This window comes from Eschrichtius robustus, chromosome 12 (assembly GCF_028021215.1).
Source record: "Eschrichtius robustus isolate mEscRob2 chromosome 12, mEscRob2.pri, whole genome shotgun sequence".
In the NCBI taxonomy this organism is placed as follows: domain Eukaryota; kingdom Metazoa; phylum Chordata; class Mammalia; order Artiodactyla; family Eschrichtiidae; genus Eschrichtius; species Eschrichtius robustus.
The window spans coordinates 44843850-44864271 of record NC_090835.1 but is presented as its reverse complement, the minus strand read 5'-3'; the positions used below and the strand labels follow the sequence as shown (position 1 = coordinate 44864271).

At 42.8% G+C, this 20422-nt stretch overlaps 1 protein-coding gene across 2 annotated transcripts in view; it reads right to left on the bottom strand.

The window, feature by feature from the left end:
- Positions 1 to 9194: 9194 nt before the first annotated feature.
- Positions 9195 to 20422, bottom strand: part of MYRIP (myosin VIIA and Rab interacting protein) — a 220533-nt gene continuing 209305 nt past the window's right edge. For both annotated transcript variants that reach the window (XM_068557723.1, XM_068557724.1), the window contains 5 exons: positions 19752 to 19913; positions 15016 to 15120; positions 14843 to 14903; positions 13372 to 13490; positions 9195 to 9369 (listed from right to left, as the gene is read on the bottom strand). In XM_068557723.1, the coding sequence (XP_068413824.1) occupies positions 9337 to 9369; positions 13372 to 13490; positions 14843 to 14903; positions 15016 to 15120; positions 19752 to 19913 (480 nt within the window). In that variant the 3' untranslated portion in view covers positions 9195 to 9336. The remainder of the gene's footprint in view (positions 9370 to 13371; positions 13491 to 14842; positions 14904 to 15015; positions 15121 to 19751; positions 19914 to 20422) is intronic.

Below are 20422 nucleotides of genomic sequence, written 5' to 3'. Positions count from 1 at the left end.
GGGGGGAGCCCACTGTTGTTTGGAAAAAAGACTTTTGAGGAACAGGAAAGTCTAAGTTAGATTTTCAGCTACTAGGTGATATGCTATATGCCCCTGCTCCCCGACCTCTCCCCGACTCCCAGCCTCTGCCAACTCCTGCTGCCCGTCAGCCCTTCAGTGAGGTCTATTACGGGGCTGGTTGATCTCTTAGTTGTTGCTGTTGTTTTAAGTGCAAATGGTGAAAGGGTTAAACTTCCCTTCTGGATTGATGCAATACAAAACAGAGGCTGCAATAAGGACGCAAAACCGTTGATCTCCATAAGCACAAATTCACAGGCTTTTGGGAAAGTCTTTGGGCTTTAAGGGAAATAGAATTAGGGGATCGAAGCAGTGTAGATTTGAATCTAGATTTTTCGTGGCATGGAGCCTACTCTTACCTTCAACCATGTGGGCTACACTAGGATTCTTCTGGGCTGGGGAGGGGTCAGGAACCATCAGAGAGGACGTGACTTTTGAACTGAGCCTTCTTAAGGGATGGGTAGGAGTTTTCAAAGTCAGAGGGAGGCATTCCAGAGGACTGAATATAATGTGGGAAGATGCAGAGTTGAGAAAGTTCCTAGTTTTAATGGTTTGTGACCCACAGAGGGTAGATGGGGCCCTACCAGGAGCTATGGTCCAGAATTATCCACCGTTACAGCCCAGCTCTGATGATGCCTGGAACAGACTTTCCAACCACATTTAGATCTGTCTTTTTAGCATTAGCCAGGACACCCATTTTCCCCTGCAATCAAAGACAGAGTGGGGGCCAGGGGAACAGAATCCTAACTGCTTCAAGTCAAGGCTGGGTGGCTTACTCCTTTGTCATTAGACAGTTCAATGATTAATGGGCACCAAGCTGACAACTGGCCAAGTGGCATCAGCAGAGCTGTTGTACCACAGACAGTCAAAATTTCAACAGACTAGGGTCACTAGGAAGAATTGCTACTGGTCACAGAAAAGACAATAACAGTGTCATTTAAAGACAAAGAAGAACCTCTGTTCTGCCAGACTGAGGACAGCAACTCATTCATCACCAGGATGGTTCTACAAAGACCCAAATTACAAACAGGGTGGAAGTGCTGATTCATAGAGTCTGTTTTCAGTGGTAGAGCATTCATGACACATGGTCTGCATTTATCAGGGCAAAGAATACTTGTCCAGCCTTTTCCTTTTAAAGATGAAAATCTTTTTCTGACTTCCCATTGGTTTGTCATGAAATGAATGAAATAGCAGGGAAGAATAAATCAGAAAGGACAGTCTTGAAAGTGCAAATTATGTCATTACTGGGAAGCAAGAAAGGGCATGTTGAAGATAGAGGTGAAATGGGAAACACCACCACCACTGCCGGCAAATAGCCCTTTCAATTAATCTTCAGTTAAGTAATTACCACATTGCAGTGAATGAGGACAGCAATTACATGACTTTTCATCCTGTCGCCTTGACACCTAGCACCTCACGGTTGGGGCACATCCTGGCCCTGGGCCAGCACTGCCCCCTGTCATTTGCTATACACAGTACATGGAAGAGAAGGCAGCTCTCACAGTCTGAGGCCCCCAGGCCCCCAGTCCTGTCTCTCCCTGAGCAAGTACAAAGCTGAGAACTCCGTGAACTTGGTGGCACTGTCTGGGAGGTGCCAAAGGCATACTCCCCAGATTTGCTATGATGACAGCAGAGGACAGACTCTCCTGGACTCATGGAAGATGTTATGAGTTGACAGGAGTGCGGGTGGCGTTTGGTGCACTTTTCCTGCACAAGTAGACTTCCCAGAGGCTCTCAGGTTGCTGGGTCTGTAAACTGCTGCGCCTATCTGGCTGGCTCACTCTGGGCACTATGATACAAAGGGAGGCAAGGCTGGATAGAGGAGGGGGCTGTTACCTGGTCCACCTGGCTCACAGCCTGGCTCACCTGGCTCTACAAGCAGAGATTTAACTTTGTCCACTTCAAAGAGCCACAAGGAAACTTTATTGGAAATCCCCACTCCTCAAGGCTGCCCACTGGGTTGTTTCCAGGCAAGGATAACTTGATGTCTCTCGGGAGTTCAGTTAGGGTAGTTGGGTAGTAAGTAGACATTTCCTCCCTGGGCTGGGGAGGAGAGCAAGGGAAACAGGCAACACTGACAGAAAGCTTTTCCCTAAAGGGATGGAACAACACTCATTTCAGGGCTCAACCAATAGATTGGGGCTCTCTCGATAACCTCCTCACCTCTGCCTTCTTGCAGCTGCCCTTTAAGCACTGGGTTTGATCTTGAGAGTTAACATTGTCCCTGACAGGGCGACGATGGGGACTAGCTGGAGGGGGAATTTGAGTCATCAGAAGTTTACGAGGTTTTCTAACTAGTAGGTAGTCTTTAAACTTTTTGGGCCACACATCCCACCAGTAAAAACTGTTTGACAATGCACCCCCAAAATATGCATATTCATTTATAAATTACTTACATGTACTTTCATCTATCCATATATTTAATATTGGTAAATCTTACTTCCAGATAAAAAATGAGTATAAGTAAAAGGACTAATTGTTCTTTCCCATGACCTCAGTGGACCATCTTCTGTACCCCACTTTGGAAACTGCTCTTCTAACCTTTGAGTTCCCCAAGTTCTGGCTTTTCATGGGCAAAGGATGAAGGAGAGAGATCCACACAGAGAAAAAATGGCTCTTGGCTGAGCACATGGGTTTTGTTCAAAGAAGTCAGTGAAAAACGTGAGCATCTCAACGTCTTCCCTGCCTTATCAGTGATGGCAGGAAGGAGTGATGGCACCCAAGAACTCTGTGTTAGCTCTTGGACAGCTTAGAGACAGTGTTTTAAGAGACCCGCTAAACTAAGCCAAAGTTACTGGTGTCTCACTGGGGCCTGCAGGTCTTGAGCATCTGTGGATACAGGGGCTTGTGCTTTTGGATTCTGGGCAGCAGGTGCCTGGACCGTTCACTGCCACCTGGGGTTGCTCCACTGTCTTTAGAGAAGGGGAGAGGGTGAAGTAGAGGTTTGGGGAGAGCCTTTTGCTTCTCCATCTTGGTGTTGAGATCCCTCCTATACACTTCGGTGTTGGGAGGATGCTCACCCCCAACCCCAGGATGGGCATGAGGGTGCCTGTTGGGCACCATCTTCAGTTGAGTTGCTTGGGCATGGTAACCATAGTCTAAAGCTAGGACCACCGTGGCCAGCCTAGGTGAACCAAATTTGTTTCAAGCACCTGCTCTGTGCCAGGCTCTGCATGGGATGAATGGAGCCCACTTCCTCAAGAAGCTTTCAGGTCAATGCAGGAGAAAGATAATCAAACATGTACATGAAGTGCAGGGGATGTCTGAGTTTGGGGTTTCCCCAAAGGAGATTCTGTGTTGAGTAGTTCATTTGGGAGGTGACCCCCAGGGTACATGCTGAGGGACAGGGAATGTGAGAGAATGAAGGGAGAAAAGTCACAAAAGAAGCACTAATGAACAGGTTACTGCTGTGGGTACCTGGACCTCAATCCTGCAGGGGACCCTCTGAGGGACTCTATCAAACCGTGCTACTCAAAGTATGAGCAGCACATCAGCATCATCCGGAAGCTTGTTAGAAATGCAGCATCATGGGCCCCACCAGGCCTGCAAATCAGAATTTGCACATTAAAGTTTGAGAAGCACTGCCTTTAATCTTTCATCTTTATCAAACATGATAACTTTGATATAAAACATATATTTCTATATTTGAGGACTTGATTCTACACAACTGGATCCTTCTGAATAACTTCTTTGAGGTTTCCAACATTTGAAGTGGATATTAAAGTTTTCCAGTCCCTTGAAAGCTCTTTAAAATGCAACTCCATTTACCTGCACTTTATCATAATTATAACTCAATTGCAGAGACAGAAGGCTCACACAACCAACTGTTCTGTAAAATGCAAATTTTGTATGGGAAATACTTCCCCTGGGAGAAAACAGAGTGGCTGTCATTTGGAAAGTTATTTTTAAAGGAATGTACCAAATGCCTCCTGTACTTTAAAGTTTTGTCAAAAATTTCAATGAATACAGGACCCTTTGTGAAAGATCAACACACACACACACACACACACACACACACACACACACACAGAGAAAGAGAGAGATGCTTCCAAAAAATGTAACAGAAGTTTAATATATCATGGAAGGTCAAAAACAAGTAGCTCAATAGTTGCTTATACATCCTTTATATTGGCAAGTGATTTTACTTTTGATATTCACTCATCTTCATTTCATCACTAACACAAGGATTAATCTAAGGTTATAAAACTAATTTTTCATGTAATGTATCAGTTAGCTATTACTGCATAATAAACCACTCCCAAACTCAGTGTTTTAAAAGAACAATGATTTATTCTTGCTCTCATGTCTACAGGTTGGCTGGGGTGGCTTTGATGATCTCTGCTGGGCTCAGCTCAGCTTGGCTGTAGGTTGGATCTGAGTCTGTTCCTTGGACCAGTGGGCTGCCTGTGGCTTGTGCTCATAGTGAATGGCAAATATAAGTGGACAAACCCAACTCCATAAATATATTTCAAGTCCCTTATGTAGCTCTTTTTCTAACATCTCATTAGCCAAAGCAAGTTACCTGGTCAAATCCAAACCAAGGGTTGGATAATGCTGTGGTCTGAATGTTTGTGTCCCCTCAAAATTCATGCTTTGAAACCTAACCCCTAAAATGATGATATTAGGAGGTAAGGCCTTTGGGAGGTGATTAGGTCAGGAGGGCTACACCCTCATGACTGGGATTAGTGCACTTTTAAAAGAGGCTCCAGAGAGATCCCTCGCCATGTGGCGACACAGTGAGAAGTCTGCAACAGGCTTCCACCATAACCTGACCGTGCTGGCACTCTGATCTTGGACTCCCAGCCTCCAGAACAGTGAGAAATAAATTTCTGTGGTTTATAAACTTCCCAGTCTTTGGTATTTTGTAATAGCAGCCAGAAGACAGAGAAGTGTGCTCCACCAACCATGAGGCAAGTCACATGGCCAAGCCCAACGTCAGTGGGGTGAAGTAGTGCACTCCTCCCAGAGTTAGGGGGTTGAGGGAGTGAATATTTGCAGCACAATAATCTCTTCTACTGTGAGTACAAAAATTGAGGCACAGCATTTTGCAAAATAAATCATGGTGCTGATATTCAAATGATTTTCTTATTCCAAGAGAAAAAGGAGGAAACCAGTATTGAGGACCCATAGTTATCAAACATTCTGCTGAGAGTTTTCTCATGTGTTACCTCAATGACCCTTTTAACAACACCATGAGGAATATATTTTAACCCCATTTTACAGATGAGGTGATAAGCCACAGAGCTGGTGTGTGGAATATCAAAGAGTACAGCCTAGTATTTCCTGGCAGCCTTCAAATGCTGTGAATATTGGGTCACATTTTTTTTTTTTTTTGTCATGGCAAATCAAGCACCTATTTCTTAGGGGAAAATACTGTCTTTACTCTGTTCCTATTTACCCCAGAAGCAAGAAGAGCTGTAAACTTTCTATGAGTGTAGCTGCCCATCACTCTTGACACTCAAATTGTTGACCCAAACCAGTTCTCTTGAATACTCAGAGTGTTGATGCAGATTGGCTGCTCAATACAAGCTTTTTGGGCTTCTGGGTTAGGGAGGCTGAATGCTCGGGTAACTGGAGTGTGGCTGGACCCTCTTGGCTGTCTTCCATGTCTTGCTGTCCTATGGGAATACGGTCTGGGGGTTGGGTGGGTAGAGAAGTCAGGAATTCTTGGTCCAGAAATGTTGCCTGAAGAGGATCTCAGAGGGTCTCCTAGTGTTGTTCTCCCAGCCAGCGCCATCTGAAATGCCCCACCAACCTAAGTGTTAGCTTGTTTGTTATGAATGTTTAGCAAATGTTATTGTGCCAGGCACATTAATGGTAGTGTAGACAAAGGTAAACTGAGGATGGGGATGACTGGATTTATCACATGATCTGTGTTTTTGCAGGGGATTCTGATGCCCACTCAAGCTTGAGTATTGCTGCATTAGCCTATCAGGCAGAGGAGGCTCTTGGCTTCTTCTTCTTCTCCTTCTCCTTCCCCTTCTTCCCTTCTACTTCTCTTTCTCCTTCTCCTTCCTCTTCTTCTTCTTCCTCTCCTCCTCCTTCTCCTTCTTCTTCCTCCTCCTCCTCTTCCTCCCCCTCCTCCCCTTCTTCCCCTTCTTTCCCTTCTTCTTCTCCCGCTTCTTCCTCTTCTTTTTTTAAACTATAGTTGATTTGCAATATTGTGTTACTTTCAGGTGTACAGCTTCAGATTCTTTTCCATTATAGGTTATTACAAGATATTGAATATAGTTCCCTGTGTTATACAGTAAGTCCTTGTTCTTTATCGATTTTATATATAGTGGTGTGTATCTGTTAATCCCAAACTCCGAATTTATCCCTCCCCCCTTTCCCCTTCGGGAACCATAAGTTTGTTTTCTATGTCTATGAGTCTGTTTCTGTTTTGTAAGTAAGTTAATTTGTATCATTGTTTTAGATTCCATATATAAGTAATATCATATGATATTTGTCTTTCTGTCTGACTTCACTTAGTATGATAATCTCTAGGTCCATCCATGTTGCTGCTCTTGGCTTCTATTCATATTTTATTCCCTCATTCATTTCAGCTTAGTGGTGGGTTCCTAGTCCCGTCTGGGGATGGCAGGGCCAGTGTCTGGGCAGGCCAGCCTCAGAGGACCAACAACTGCCTCTGAGCCTGTGCAAGACTCTGGGAGAGTCACTGCCTTGCTTCTCACTCAGCTATGCAGTCCCTGCAGAGGTGGGCAGGGGCTTTTCCACTGATGTCCAGGCTTCCCTCCAGGGTCTCACCCAGGGTTCTCAAACTTGGCCCCACTGACATTTTGAGTTGGATAACTCTTTGCTGTGGGGGGCTGTCCTGCTCACTGTAGGGTGTTTAGCGGCATCCCTGGCCGCTATCCACTATGCGCATGCCCTGCCCCCACCAAGTTGAGACAATGTCCCCTGAGGCACAAAATCACACTGCCCCTCCTCCCTGCTTTGAGAACTGCTAGTGTTACCTGAGTGACCACTCAGTGGAGGTGGCCCTGGGAAATTGTGTTCTCAGGAGAACAAGCAATGGAGAGGTGAGTGGTGTAACTGGAAGGAACATGGGGTGTGGGGTCACCGTGGCTTTGAATCTTGGCCCCTCCAATGACTACCCCTTCTTCACTCCCATTCTTCTCTAACCAAAAACACACACACACACACACACACAGACATTATTTCCGTAAATGACTTTTACTTCTTTATCATTTCTCTTGACAGTAATTCTTGGCAATGTGCATATAACATGAAGGCAAGCATACTTTCAGAAGTCATCAAAGATATGGTCCTATTGGCCTCATTTTCTTAAACCATTAAAATATTTTCATTTATAAAAATTAATCTAAATATAAATATTGACACTGAAGATCAAAGTCACTTGATGACAAAATAATTCATCTGGAACTATAACATATGCTTATGGATTTTAATAGTAAATTAAATCTTTGCACTTATTTGGCACAAGGAAACCTTTATAAAAATTCAAATGCCATAGAGCAGGCTTCTTCTTCATTTTGTTTTTTTGCAAGGCTTACACAGTACACATTTTTGTCAAAGAAAACTGAGTATTTTAACACTGTAACACAACAATAGTTGCTTTTCATGCCTCTTAAAGAAAACGCTCTATTTGGAACTCAAATCTTTTTTGTTGTGTTTTTAAATTTTGTATTTGTTTGCTTTTAATCACACCAACAGAACAAAAAGCCAAAGATTTACTTTATTTCAAAGGAGTCATTTCTTTTGGATAACACATACACAGCATCAGCAAGGAGTATTACCAGAAGATAGGTAGACCCCCATCAGGAATGGATCATAACACACATTTCAGCAGCAAGTCAGGTCTGGAAATGTGCACAGCAGCAAAAGATTGTAGAAGTGGAAAACAACACAGAATGAGGCTTTGTCAGGCATTCGAGTTGTAATTAGCTTAAAGGTCTGACTTTGGAAAATTAATCACTCTGGCCCTCAGTCTCCAAATCTGAAAAGTGGGGATACCTACTGAATAGGGTTGCTATTAGGATTAAAATGAGAATAATATTGCCTCCTTCAGAGCAGTCACTTAATATACATCAGTCATGCTATTCCCTTGCCTCCCATGTTTTGCCTTCTTCCTCAGATTCAGAATTTATTCGGAGCAAATTAAAAAAAAGTTGCTAATGCTCAATTAATTGAGTGAAATTCCAGTTCCATTTGCTTTTATAAGTACACTCTAAATAGTCATGCATGTGCGACCACACACGTGGAGGTAGTGTCAGCTCTTGCGTCTGTTGAATTCAATTTGTCCTTGCTTTATTCAGACATGCAAGTTTTCTCAGGTCCTAACCATTTTTATCTTTAAGGTCATTTTACTACTTCTACTGAATATTTATTGGGAAATAAATTTTGGAGGACAGCGTTTCCTTGTGTGGTTGTATCCTGCAATAATCCAGTTACCTAAACCTCATTTAGATGCAGTCAGTGCTAAACCACATCTTATTGATTCTAGACAGTGTGCTAAAGTTAAACCAATGGTGGGCTTTTGCAAGCCCCTCCCCACTTCAGAGCGAGGAAACTCTCAGCGAGTCCAAGGAAGAACCCTGAATTCTCGATGAGACATTGTTTCAGATAGACCTGGGCCGGCATGGGTGAGTCAGAGCTTTCGGTCCTGTGGCTTGTGACTGCACAGCAGTGGGAGGAACTGGTGGTGTGGTGGGCTAGGAGCCAGCAGCAAGGAGGTGGCTGGAGGGACACCTTGAGAGTTGAGGGCTCCCCAAGTTAGACAGCCCCTAGTGCTCACTACAGGGGTTTTCACTTTTCTCCTTAGCATTTGTAGGACAAAGATGCTTGTGAGAGGTTAATAAGAACTGATGAGTTAAATGTTAATACCCTTCCCTCCACTATCCCCCGACCCCAACAATATATTTTGGGAAAAATTATTGACATGTAATACTAGTTGAATCAAAGGGATTAAAAAAGGAAAAAAAAAAAAAAGGTCTTAAAGACAACACACAGTAGCAAAGCGAACAGGGAAAAGATGCATCTTTTTAACTGGAGCTCTACTGTTGGAAGCCAGCGTCTTGGTTTTCTGTCTTGGATTCTCCTGGGAGCCTAAGGCAGAGAGTAGGCAAGACCTTGATGCTGAAGTCTGGGTCTGCTTTCTGGCTGAGGTATCAGGACAGCCCTGTGCAGGGGTGCACTGTGGCCTCCCCACGCCCTCTCCTCAGGTGGAAATCCGTACAGTATTCGATGGCTGTTGGGTCAAGGCACTGTCGTGTACGGCCGGAGGCAGTGGGTCACTGGCAGTGGAGTTCCATGGTGCTAATACCTCACAGCAGACTCCAGGGTGGGCTCCTGAGGGGAGAAAATGAGCAGATGCAATCAGCCACTTGGTGAAAGTGAGGAGAGGCCATTAACAACAATGTCTACTGCTTTTTTTATGTTGTAAAAGGTATTCATGCCCATTGACCAGTGAAATATTTCACAATATTCAAAAAGTGATGCATTTCTTACATGTACCTCTTAAGCCATCTGGTATTCATTTTGGTGTATGGAATAAGGCAAATTGATTCCCTTCCCACTGCATCCCGTTGGCTAATTTCCCAAGCAGAGTTTTTAAAAAAAATCATCTATACCTCCTCTACTGGTTCCTAATGCTTAAAAAAATCATATAACACATTTTCATATGTGCCTGTATCTATTTCTGAGCTTTCTATTCTATTTCATTAATCATCAGTTTCTTTACAGCTTTTAATTGGTTTTAAAATCTGGCAGGAAAATCACTTTAATTTTGCAAAATGCTCTTGTCTATTCTTTCTGATTTATTCTTACATGAACTTTAGTTCCAAGAAAATCCCACTGAGAATTTTATGAGAATTGCATTAAACTATAAATTAATTTGGAAAGAAATGAACTGCTGGTCGGATTTATTAATCAATATCTCAATATTAAAGGTATTGGTGGATTCCTGTAAAATTTACCTGGTAATTTATTATTTAATGTACTGCTGCATTTAGTTTGCTAATTTTTATTTAGCATGCCTCATCTCTCTGAAGAAGTACTATTGGTGTGTGGTTTGTATGCGTCTGTTTGTGCCTGTGTGTGTAAGATGTGTACATACTTACCAGCCCTGTCAGCCCTTTAGTTGTTGCAGTTTTAACAGCTTTACAACTTGAATCTTTTAGTTTTGAGATTTTTTAATCCTCTGGAATATTTCATATTGCATGAGAATTAGCTCATAAAAATTTATCAGCAAAACCTTTGGGCCAGAGAATCTTTTTTGAAGTTTTAATAAATTTTAAAATTTTATTTAAGTCAGTTTTTACTGATATTCTGATTTGATCCTGATTTTACTAGAACTAAGACTTTAAAATTTATTAGCATAGATTTACATCACATTGTATATTTAAATAAAAAATTTACATCTCTATTAGAATCTCTTATTTTTTTATTTCTTGGGTTTTTTTCCTTGAATTGGCTAACAAAAATTTCTCTATTTTTCCAAAGATAAGCTCTTGGATTTATGATCATTTCTATAGCTTTTTGGTTTTAATTGGTTTATGCATTTATCTTTGATGTCTGAAATTCAAAGTCTAGTTCACTTGTTTTGCTTCTTCCTTCTTTAATAATGAAGAAAAGATTTAATACTGTGAATTTGACTCAGTGTGGTTCTGTATGTATCCCATTTGTTTTGATATATGTAGTGTCTTCATTTTGTAAATGCTCTGTGGATTAGCTTTTTTCTTTAATCCAATAGTTACTTGGAAATATGTGTGAGATGTGCACGTTGTGTGTGTGTATGTGTATACTTGTGTATGTGGGTGCACATGCTTTAAAACTTCTGAGTAGGGTTTCTGGCTATTTTAACTTTTGTTCTAATTTTCTAGATTTGCTCTATCCAATATGGTAGACACTAGCCACAAGTGGCTGTTTACATTTAGATTAATTTTTTAAAAATTTATTTATATTTTATTTTTGGCTGCATTGGGTCTTCGTTGCTGCACGCAGGCTTTCTCTAGTTGTGGCGAGCAGGGGCTACTCTTTGTTGCAATGCACAGGCTTCTTATTGCAGTGGCTTCTCTTATTGCGGAGTGCGGGCTCTAGGCGCGTGGGCTTCAGTAGTTGTGGTACGTGGCTCAGCAGCTGTGGCTCGCGGGCTCTAGAGCGCAGGCTCAGTAGTTGTGGCTCACGGGCCTAGTTGCTCCGCAGCATGTGGGATCTTCCCAGACCAGGGCTCGAACCCGTGTCCCCTGCATTGGCAGGCAGATTCTTAACCACTGCGCTACCAGGGAAGCCCTAGATTAATTAAAATTAAATAAAATTTAAAAATCAGTTCCTCCGAGGCAGTAGCCACATTTCAAGGGCTCAGTAGCCACTTCTGGCTGGTGGCTACCATATTGGGCACTGCAGATATAGAACATTTCCATTATTTCATAAGGTGGATTCTTTACCAGTGGACCACCAGGGAAGTCCCTCTTAATTAAAGCTTAATAATTACACTATTCAAATTATCTAATTTGTATTTATTTCTGGTGTACTGGGCTTCCAAGGGCTGATAAGGGAATTTTAAAGTCATCAACCATGGCACATTAGATTGCGTTGCTCTATTGTTTTGCCAATTCAAGAAAGTCTCATGATTTACTTACTTTATCAGTATCTAAAACACCCTCCCTCCCTATTTCTACTGTGTGCTTCTTGCCTTGAATTCTACTTGGTTTGAAAGTAATATTCCTGCCTTTTCTTTTTTGTTTGCATTTATTTAGCATAGAATGTTGTCTATTCTTTCATTTTTAACCTCTCAGTGTTATTTAAAGTTAATTTATTTAAGAAATAATTTATTGAGGTGAAATTTACAAAACATAAAATTAACCATTTAAAAATGAACAATTCAGTGGCATTTAGTACGTTCACAATGTTGCGCAACCACTGCCTCTATCAAGTTTCAAAACATACCATCACTCTGAAGTAAAGCCTCTTACCCATTAAGCATTTCTTCCTATTCTCCCTCCCCAGACCCCCTGGCAACCATTGATCTATGTTCTACATCTATGGAAGGTAATTTATTTATTATTTTATTTTATTTTTTAAGAGGGGGGGATCTGGAGCTTTAGCCTTTAAAATTTTTTTATTTTTAAAATTTTTGTTGACGTATAGTTGATTTACAATGTTGTGTTAGTTTCAGGTGTACAGCAAAGCGATTCAGATACACACACACACACACACACACACACACACACACACACACATATATATTCTTTTTCAGATTCTTTTCCCTTATAGGTTGTTAACAAAATATTGAGTATAGTTCCCTGAGCTATACAGTAGGTCTTTGTTGGTTATCTGTTTTATATATATTAGTTAATCCCAAACTCCTAATTTATCCCTCTTCCCCACCCTCCACTTTCCCTTAAGGTAATTTATTTTTAACTATCTTATTTATAACAGACTCCTTCCCTGGCCCTAGTGGTCTGCCCTTTTAGTGTGATAATGCTTCTTTTTAGCTCTTTGAAGTAACAGCCAGGAGCCAGGTAACTGGACTTTGAAAGGTCAGGGGTAACGGCTGGCCAATGAAGCAAAGGCAGTGGGCAGCACTGTTGCCATATGGTACCTAAGAGATGCAGTAACTTGTAATTCAAAAGGGCATGCCCCCCATTATGCCATTATCTGGTGCTTCTGTGCTCATGACACAGGGACAGTGAGGGGGAGGAATGGGAAGGGAGTGACAGGTGATGCATAAAAGGCAACAGAATAGGTTTTGCCTTTCGTTGCTTCAATCTTGTCACCCAGCCATTGTCTACCCCCTCTGCATAACTGGTATCACTGAGGCAGTTTAGCTGGGTCTTCACCTCCCATATAAGCAGCATCAAGCATTTGCAAAATTCTGAAGCATATGTTGGTGTTAGGGTAGTAATCCCTTAGCCTTCTTATATGATCTCCAGGTTTATGCAAGCTATTCACTGTCGCTTCCTTTGCCGCATTTATGGGCAGCTGCTGACTTTTTTTCTGGAACACAAGTAATTAATGGCTTAGAAGAAATTTAAGGAAGAGTGAATAAGAATCAAAAACAATAAAAACTCTTATACCTCAATTGGACCTTATATTTCTGTCTACATATTTTTATTTCTCTTATATTAAATCTGGTTCATACAAGGAGCTGGAGATATAATTGACAGGATGTATCCACATACCCAAGAGGTTAGCAATATAAGGACCCCCTCCACCCAACCAACAGACCATGAGACCATGCAGGAAGGATGCTTCTTGGGGCTCTGACTGGGGACCTACAGAAAGAAGGGCTACAGAATGGAGGTGCCATCAACAGTGATAGTAATTGGCATTAAGACAGAGATGACTTACTATCAAATCCTTGGTAGTGCTTTTCCTTTCTTTAGTCCTGTTTGTCGAGGAGTCTTGGAGAATGAAGTTGCGGTTAAATGTTTTAATGGTGGTCGCTGAAGATGCCTCAATTTTTTCAGCTAAAAGGAAACACGTAGGAATAAGTATTATCCAGAAGCTGGACTGATGGTTAAGGAAGAAAGACCAGGTGTCCAGATTACCCAGATTTTTGTTCTAGACTGGCATCTCATTCTGGTCCATAGGTCTGACTGTGGAAACTTTTTGTTCTGTTTATTTACTTATTTATTTATTGGTGGACCAAATAAATCAAGGCATCATTGGTGGCTTTCTAGGAAAATGTAGCTTGGAGATAATCCAATACAGTCTACAAACTCTTATTTGCAATTCTGAAATATAAAAGGCTCTAAAAACAGCAAATCTTTACAACTTTGGAGTCAAAATTGCCTGATGGCAAAACCTGACTTAAACTGATAAGTGGCCATTTCAAGTCCTTGTCCCTCTCATGGAGCATGAACATTGTCACGCTTTGCTGCAAGGATATTAATGTGTTTATCAGACACTACTGCAGACGCCACGGGAGGGGGCTGTCATGAAATACACAGTGCATGTACCATATTACCTTTCTAAAGGGTTTCAAGTAAGGGATCATGGATCTGTAATGTATTTTAACTGTTTAGGGCTCTGGGGAATATAAAGTAGGCACTGAGTAAACATTTCTTGAACAATGAATGGTGGAACCAGGACTCAAACATATATCTTCTGACTTTCTACTCTTCTAATTTGCAGGTCTAAATTTCTAGTTTGGCATCATCATTCTGTGGCTTCTGAATCTAGGGAAATTGTTGAAAATGTCCAGTAGATAAGGGTGATAGACTGGCATTGCTGGAATCTCTCTAGGTTGGACTCTTTGTTAGGTGCTTTTGGTGTCCTTCCCGCATCTCCCTGACAGTCACCATTCCAGCCCACACTGACAGCATCCTACTACAGGCATCACCACTCTCTCTTGGCCCATGAATGATGGGGTGGGTCAGAAGTACCAGGGAGTTAATGCCCCTACCAGAAATAACCTTCAAGCAAAGATGAGAGTTGAAATATCTCATCTTCCTATTCTTTGAGCAGGAAACTCTGAGGTGCGGTTGATACTGTCTCCCGGAAGTCCCCAGCAGGGGTTAGCCTCATTTGCCCAAAGCATCAAACTACTAATTAAAGTACATTATATTGGCTTAATTTCCTTCCCTGAATCTTTTCTCTCTTCCCTTGTCAGTGTTTCTTGGAATTACCTCCCAAATCACATCTTTGTCCCAGGGTCTGCCTCTTGGAGGAATTCAAGTCAAGATAGACTCTCCACAAGGGCAATTCTGGGTGAGAACACCCCATTAGATCTGGTCCTCAAACTCAGATCTCTGAGTTACTCTGAGTGAGTGAGTCAGGCTTAATGCTTTGGTGTCTCTGTGGTTTGATTTAAGCATACCTTTCACTGGTGGAGCAGGGAGTTTCCTCCTCTGCTGCCTTGACGTGTCTATGGTTTGTACCTACAAACAGAACACAGGAATCAGTACACCTTTGCAAAGCCAGAGATGTTTTATCTTCTACATTTTCCAGGTCGTGCAATATTCCAGCAGAGGGAGTGAGGGACAAACGCACCTGGTTCCTTTGCTTCTGATCTCGTTTTCTTGTGAGGCGCCCACAGGGTGCTATGTTTAATCCTGCAATGGTGAGGGCTGAAATCCGGCTCTCAATATCAGAAATCTTAATGCAACAGAAAGGCAGAATCAGTAGGGAGAAAGCCCAGAAGGGGGAGAATCTTTGTTAAAAGTATTATGACTCTATAAAGAACAAATCTGCTTTGATATATGCTCATTCATTCATTCACTCATTCAACTTCCACCAAGCACTTCTCTATTTAGTACTGTAGTGAGAAAATAAACCACAGGCCTTTCTTTGTAAATTTAATTTTCCAGTTGTTAGCTCTAGAGCATGTCACCCCTGTCAGAGGACCCCTAGGGAAAAACGGAAGCCCAGGGCACGATGGGCACGATGGCCCGGGGCCATCTGGCTCAGCATAGGGGTAGGGGTGGGGGTGAGGGAAGGCTTCCCAGGGAGACAACACGATGTGAGCTTTGAAAAGCAAGTATGATTTATAGGTCCTGCTTCCTTCTTCCGTGACTCCCTGAATCCAAAACCACAGCACAAGGTCTTAGGAGGGAAGCCCTGCAGCCCCTGGTTCAAGTCCATTTCCTCTACTAAGAGGCCAAGTGGCCTTGAGAAACTCCCTCTTCTCTCCGGGCATCAGTTTCCTTTACTATAACATCAGTAGGTCAGAAGGAGCTCAGATTTTTTTCCAACAATGTCTTAAGGTAGATATAGAGAACAAGAGCCCACTCAGCACCCGGAAAGAACCCTGGTCCATCCATGTCCCCAGGGGTGAAGAAAACACGGTCCCTCCTCTTAGGAAAGGGCATTACTATGTGCCGTTGCCATGCTGAGTGCTTTAAATACATGAACTCTTCATGCTTTGTTCATAATCCTGTGACAGGGGTACCATTCTCTTGGTTTTACAGATGAGGAAACTGTGGCTTACAGGGATGAGTGACACACCCAACATCTCACAGCAGAGCTCAGCATTAATGCCACTGTTCATGATCTCGCCACGTTGCCCCCTTCTCAGAGGCCTTGCCAAGGCCTGGCATGGGGGACACTGGAGGAGGCAGGAGGAGGCTGGCAGAGTCGAGGGAGGAGGCTGGGATCACAGCCATCCTGCTGAGATGGCACAGCCTGAGTGTTGCTGGGGCATAAGACAGGAAACCTGAAAGTGGGCCCTGCTGCCAATGTGTGTGCCCTCTGCCCCGACGTCTCCATTGCCTCCCCTGTCCCTAAGCTATTTTGTGCTGCACAAGACGAATTCTAATTCTGCTGCCATTTACTGAGGGCTTCTTTGGACAAAGCCCATTGGGATAGCTGCTATAGGAAGTGCAGAGAAAAGGTCTGAAAAGTCAGCAAATATGGGAGATGCTTCCCCTATCCCGGAGGAGCGGCAATCTTACTCAGATAAGGAGGAGGAGGCAGGTAAAGGCCAAGACTGTGGCAGCTGGTGAAAGAATCCAAGCTGCCCAGCAGCCAGCCCCCAGAAGGGGCCACTGTGCAGCCCCTGTCCCTTCCTAGCCCCCAGATGCCTTCCTATTCTCATTCCTCAAATTTCACACTGAGAACAGCGTTCCTTTGGTTTATAGGCCAATAAATTGCATAAACTTTTATCAGTCATTTGCAACTGATGTGGGTTAGATGCCCACATTCTTTCCTGGAAGCAGTTTTGATGGAGGGCTTTGCTCAGAGGGCCCTGGGAGACAGGTCAGTGGGAGAGCAAGTTGCTGACCTCCTGATTTGCTGACTGCCAGGCTGTAGAATAAGAAGGGTTAATTTTTCCAGTTTTAGTCCACAGGGCAAAGGATGCAGAAAGAGGAAGGGAGACTGCGGAGGGCTGATTTTGCCTACATTTTGTTTATCTATCTCTCTATCTATCCATCCATCCATCTATCACATTGTATCTAACTGCGTTCCATTAATTCCTAAGAATGCATATCCAGTGACCCTTACACTTGCTAGAAGGGGATGACTAATTCTGCTCTGGGTTTCCTGGGAGCCAAAGCAAAAAGATCATTTTACGACTCTATGTCCACAAGATAAAGACCAAGTACTCAGAAGAATAGCTTTTCTTGATATTAAGAGTTAAGAGAGACCTTCCCCAGGAATGCCCACAGAGATGACCCTGCAGGACGCAGTGGACAGCATCCTTAGCACGCTGCCCATGCATCATCCTGCAGTTGGCTTCAGCACCGGGCTATCCTGTCAGATTAGGTCAGATTCTAGGGTTGCTTTCACCTTGGAGTCCCAAAGGTTAACTCTAAGGTGAAAGCAACCTTAGAATCTGACCTAATCTAAGAACACAATTCAGCACATCTACCCTCCAGTGGGACTCTCCTACCATCCTGCAGGATACCCTCTGTGACATCTTCTGTGAGACTCTGCTTTGGACAAGAACAGATAACAGGGAATGAATCTTCCTTCTCTGGCAGCAACTGTAGGACAAGGAGAGTCTGCACACTAATAAAGGTTCCCACATTGAAAAGAGCCGTAAAGATGATGGCAAGGTTGACAACCTCCCATGCAAAGTAAGGACTCTTATGCAAGTGGATATATACCTGAGGGCAGGGCAAGCACATTTTTCAGGAAACCACACAGCACAGACTGGTGAAGAAAGTGGGCTCTGAGGCCAGAAAGACTTAGATTAAAATCCTGGCTTCATCACTTTTTAGCTATTTGACTTCAGTTTAACCATTCTGAGCCTCCTTTTCTCCAGATATAAAAAGGGAAAAATAACAATAGCCACCTCATGGGGATGCTGAAAGGATTAAATACAATAATGAGTTCAAGGGTTAAGCCCAACTCCTGGCCCCCAGTAAGACTCATTGAACATTAGGTATTATTAATGACATTATTATAATATTTAACAACGAATGATAAATTAATAGGCACATTCAAACACATGGAAAATGGACATTTTGGACTCCAGGATTTTCTGCCATAAAACATGGCTCCAATAATTTAAGCCTAGAAAAATTTGGAAGCATGAATAACTAATTATCCAAAAAAACCCTCCCAAACACCCATAAGCAATATTACTTCCTGCTAAACCATTCAAGAAGTATTTGCTGCAAAATATACCCCCAGAAAACAAACGATTTGATTCTACTTTATATAACATTAACTATAAATTGATTAAATGTTGAGCGGCATTTGTGGGAAATGATTTTTGAGGAGAGTTGCTCTTCAGCCATTCTTGCTGGTAATAAACAGTCAACAGGGCCGTCTGTGATGAGACCATTCCTGGGCCATTCCTAGCACAGAACTGGTTCCCTCCCATTCTCAAGAGTGCTGAATGATATGAGCAGCTGTTGTGATTTTTGATTCTTTAAGATAAAAATATTTATTTAAAAAATAATTATCGGACTTCCCTGGTGGTGCAGTGGTTAAGAATCTGCCTGCCAATGCAGGGGACCCAGGTTCAAGCCCTGGTCCGGGAAGATCCCACATGCCGCTGAGCAACTAGGCCTGTGTGCCACAACTACTGAGCTGGTGCTCTAGAGCCCGCGAGCCACAACTACTGAGCCTGCGCACCACAACTACTGAAGCCCACGCGCCTAGAGCCTGTGCTCTGTGACAAGAGAAGCCACCTCAATGAGAAGCCCGCGCACAGCAACGAAGGCCCAACACAGCCAAAAATAAATAAATAAATTTATAAAAAAAAATTATCACCCAAAACTGTCATCTTCTCTATCCAGAGATGGTTTCAATTGATCCCCATTCTCCAGAGGATGCAGTTTTAAGATGCAGGGTCTACAGAAATATCAGTGAACCAGGGGTCTACGCTGAGCTTATGCTGCAAAGACCAGCATTTCTCGTGGGTCTCTGAGTTTGTATATGTCCATGGACCCCAGTTTGAAAATCAGTTACTTAGTCCACAGTCCATTTTGATCCAGAGTCAGAAGCCAAGAGAATATCCATGAAAACTGCAAACAAGCGTCTTCAGAAAGTTATAGATAATTTAGTAATTAGTTCTAAAACAGCCATATCTAAATCATGCAAAACATTGGTCTAAGAAATCTACACTTCGTTTTTCATTTATTTATTCATCTCATTTTTATTGAGGCCCAAACCTCTGTGAGGTGTTATGCTAGGCACAATAACTGGAGTTATTGTGTTAAGCTAGATAGCTAGAGTCCTGTCCTCAAGGAGCTTTTAGTCTGTCGTGGGGAAACCTGGCATTAAATAGGTAATCAACAGTGTGATGGGACTTCCCTGGTGGCGCAGTGGATAAAACTCCACGCTCCCAATGCAGGGGTCCGGGGTTCGATCCCTGGTCGGGGAACTAGATCCCACATGCATGCCGCAACTGAGAGTTCACGTGCCATAACTAAGGAGCCCACCTGCGGCAAGTAAGACCTGGCACAACCAACCAAATAAATAAATAAATAAATAAATAAATATTTTTTTAAAAACCAGTGTGATAAAGATTAGGGAAGGGTGGTCTTGGGATGGAATGGGAGCCTCTATAGCAAGGGTCAGAGAATTTGTCAAAGAGGAAAATGGCATAGGTTTTAAAGAGATATATTATCAAGGTCATAATCTGGGGAGAGGAAGGCTACACTTTAAAAAAGGAGGCTTTGGTGGAATCCACCTGGAAGGACCATGTCCACGAAAAGGCTGCTGGAGATGGCAGGAACTGATAGATACAAAGGCTTTGAAATGATTCTTGTGGAAGATGGGGTGCCCTCTCCTTTTGCCCGGTAGTCCTCCATCTGGGCAGAGAGGAGAGTTCTTACCTGGATCTCAGCATGGTGGACCCGGGCTGCTGCCGTGGCTACTTGGTCCTCCAGATCTGCCAGTTCAGTCTCATCAGTGCCACTGTGGATGCAGCGGGCAGCATCCTCTAGCTCACTCAGCTGGCCTTCAAGTCCATACACGGTACCTGCCGCCAGGTACACCTATAGAGGAGGCATGGCCTTTGAGCTCAGGTCTGTGGACCCAGGACTGGTGGGTTCCCTTCAGGGGATGCCATAATTCAGGGGAGTGAGAGAGAACTAGACTCAACATTGGGAGAAAGAGACAGGGAGTCCCCCATTTATAAACATTCTTCACACTTAAGTGGTAGCATAAGGTCTTGCCACCCCCTCACTGTCAACCACACCTCCTCTTCCCCCAACCTTTCCTGCAAAAAAAAAGTAGTTTGTAAGTTTTAAAAATACGATAAAATAGTACAAGAATACATGACATCAGCTACATAAATTGTGAATTTGTGCAGGGACTATAACAACCACAATATCAAGATAGAGGAAACAAAGAGAAAAACTCATGATGTAGTTTTTCCAATAAAAATTTTGGTTGGAATTAGTAATTTGGAAAAATTCAGAAAACATGAAAGAGGTGAAATTAATTTAAAACAATTACAAATTTTGCGTGAATTATCTCTGATTAAGTACCGTGAAGTTGCTTG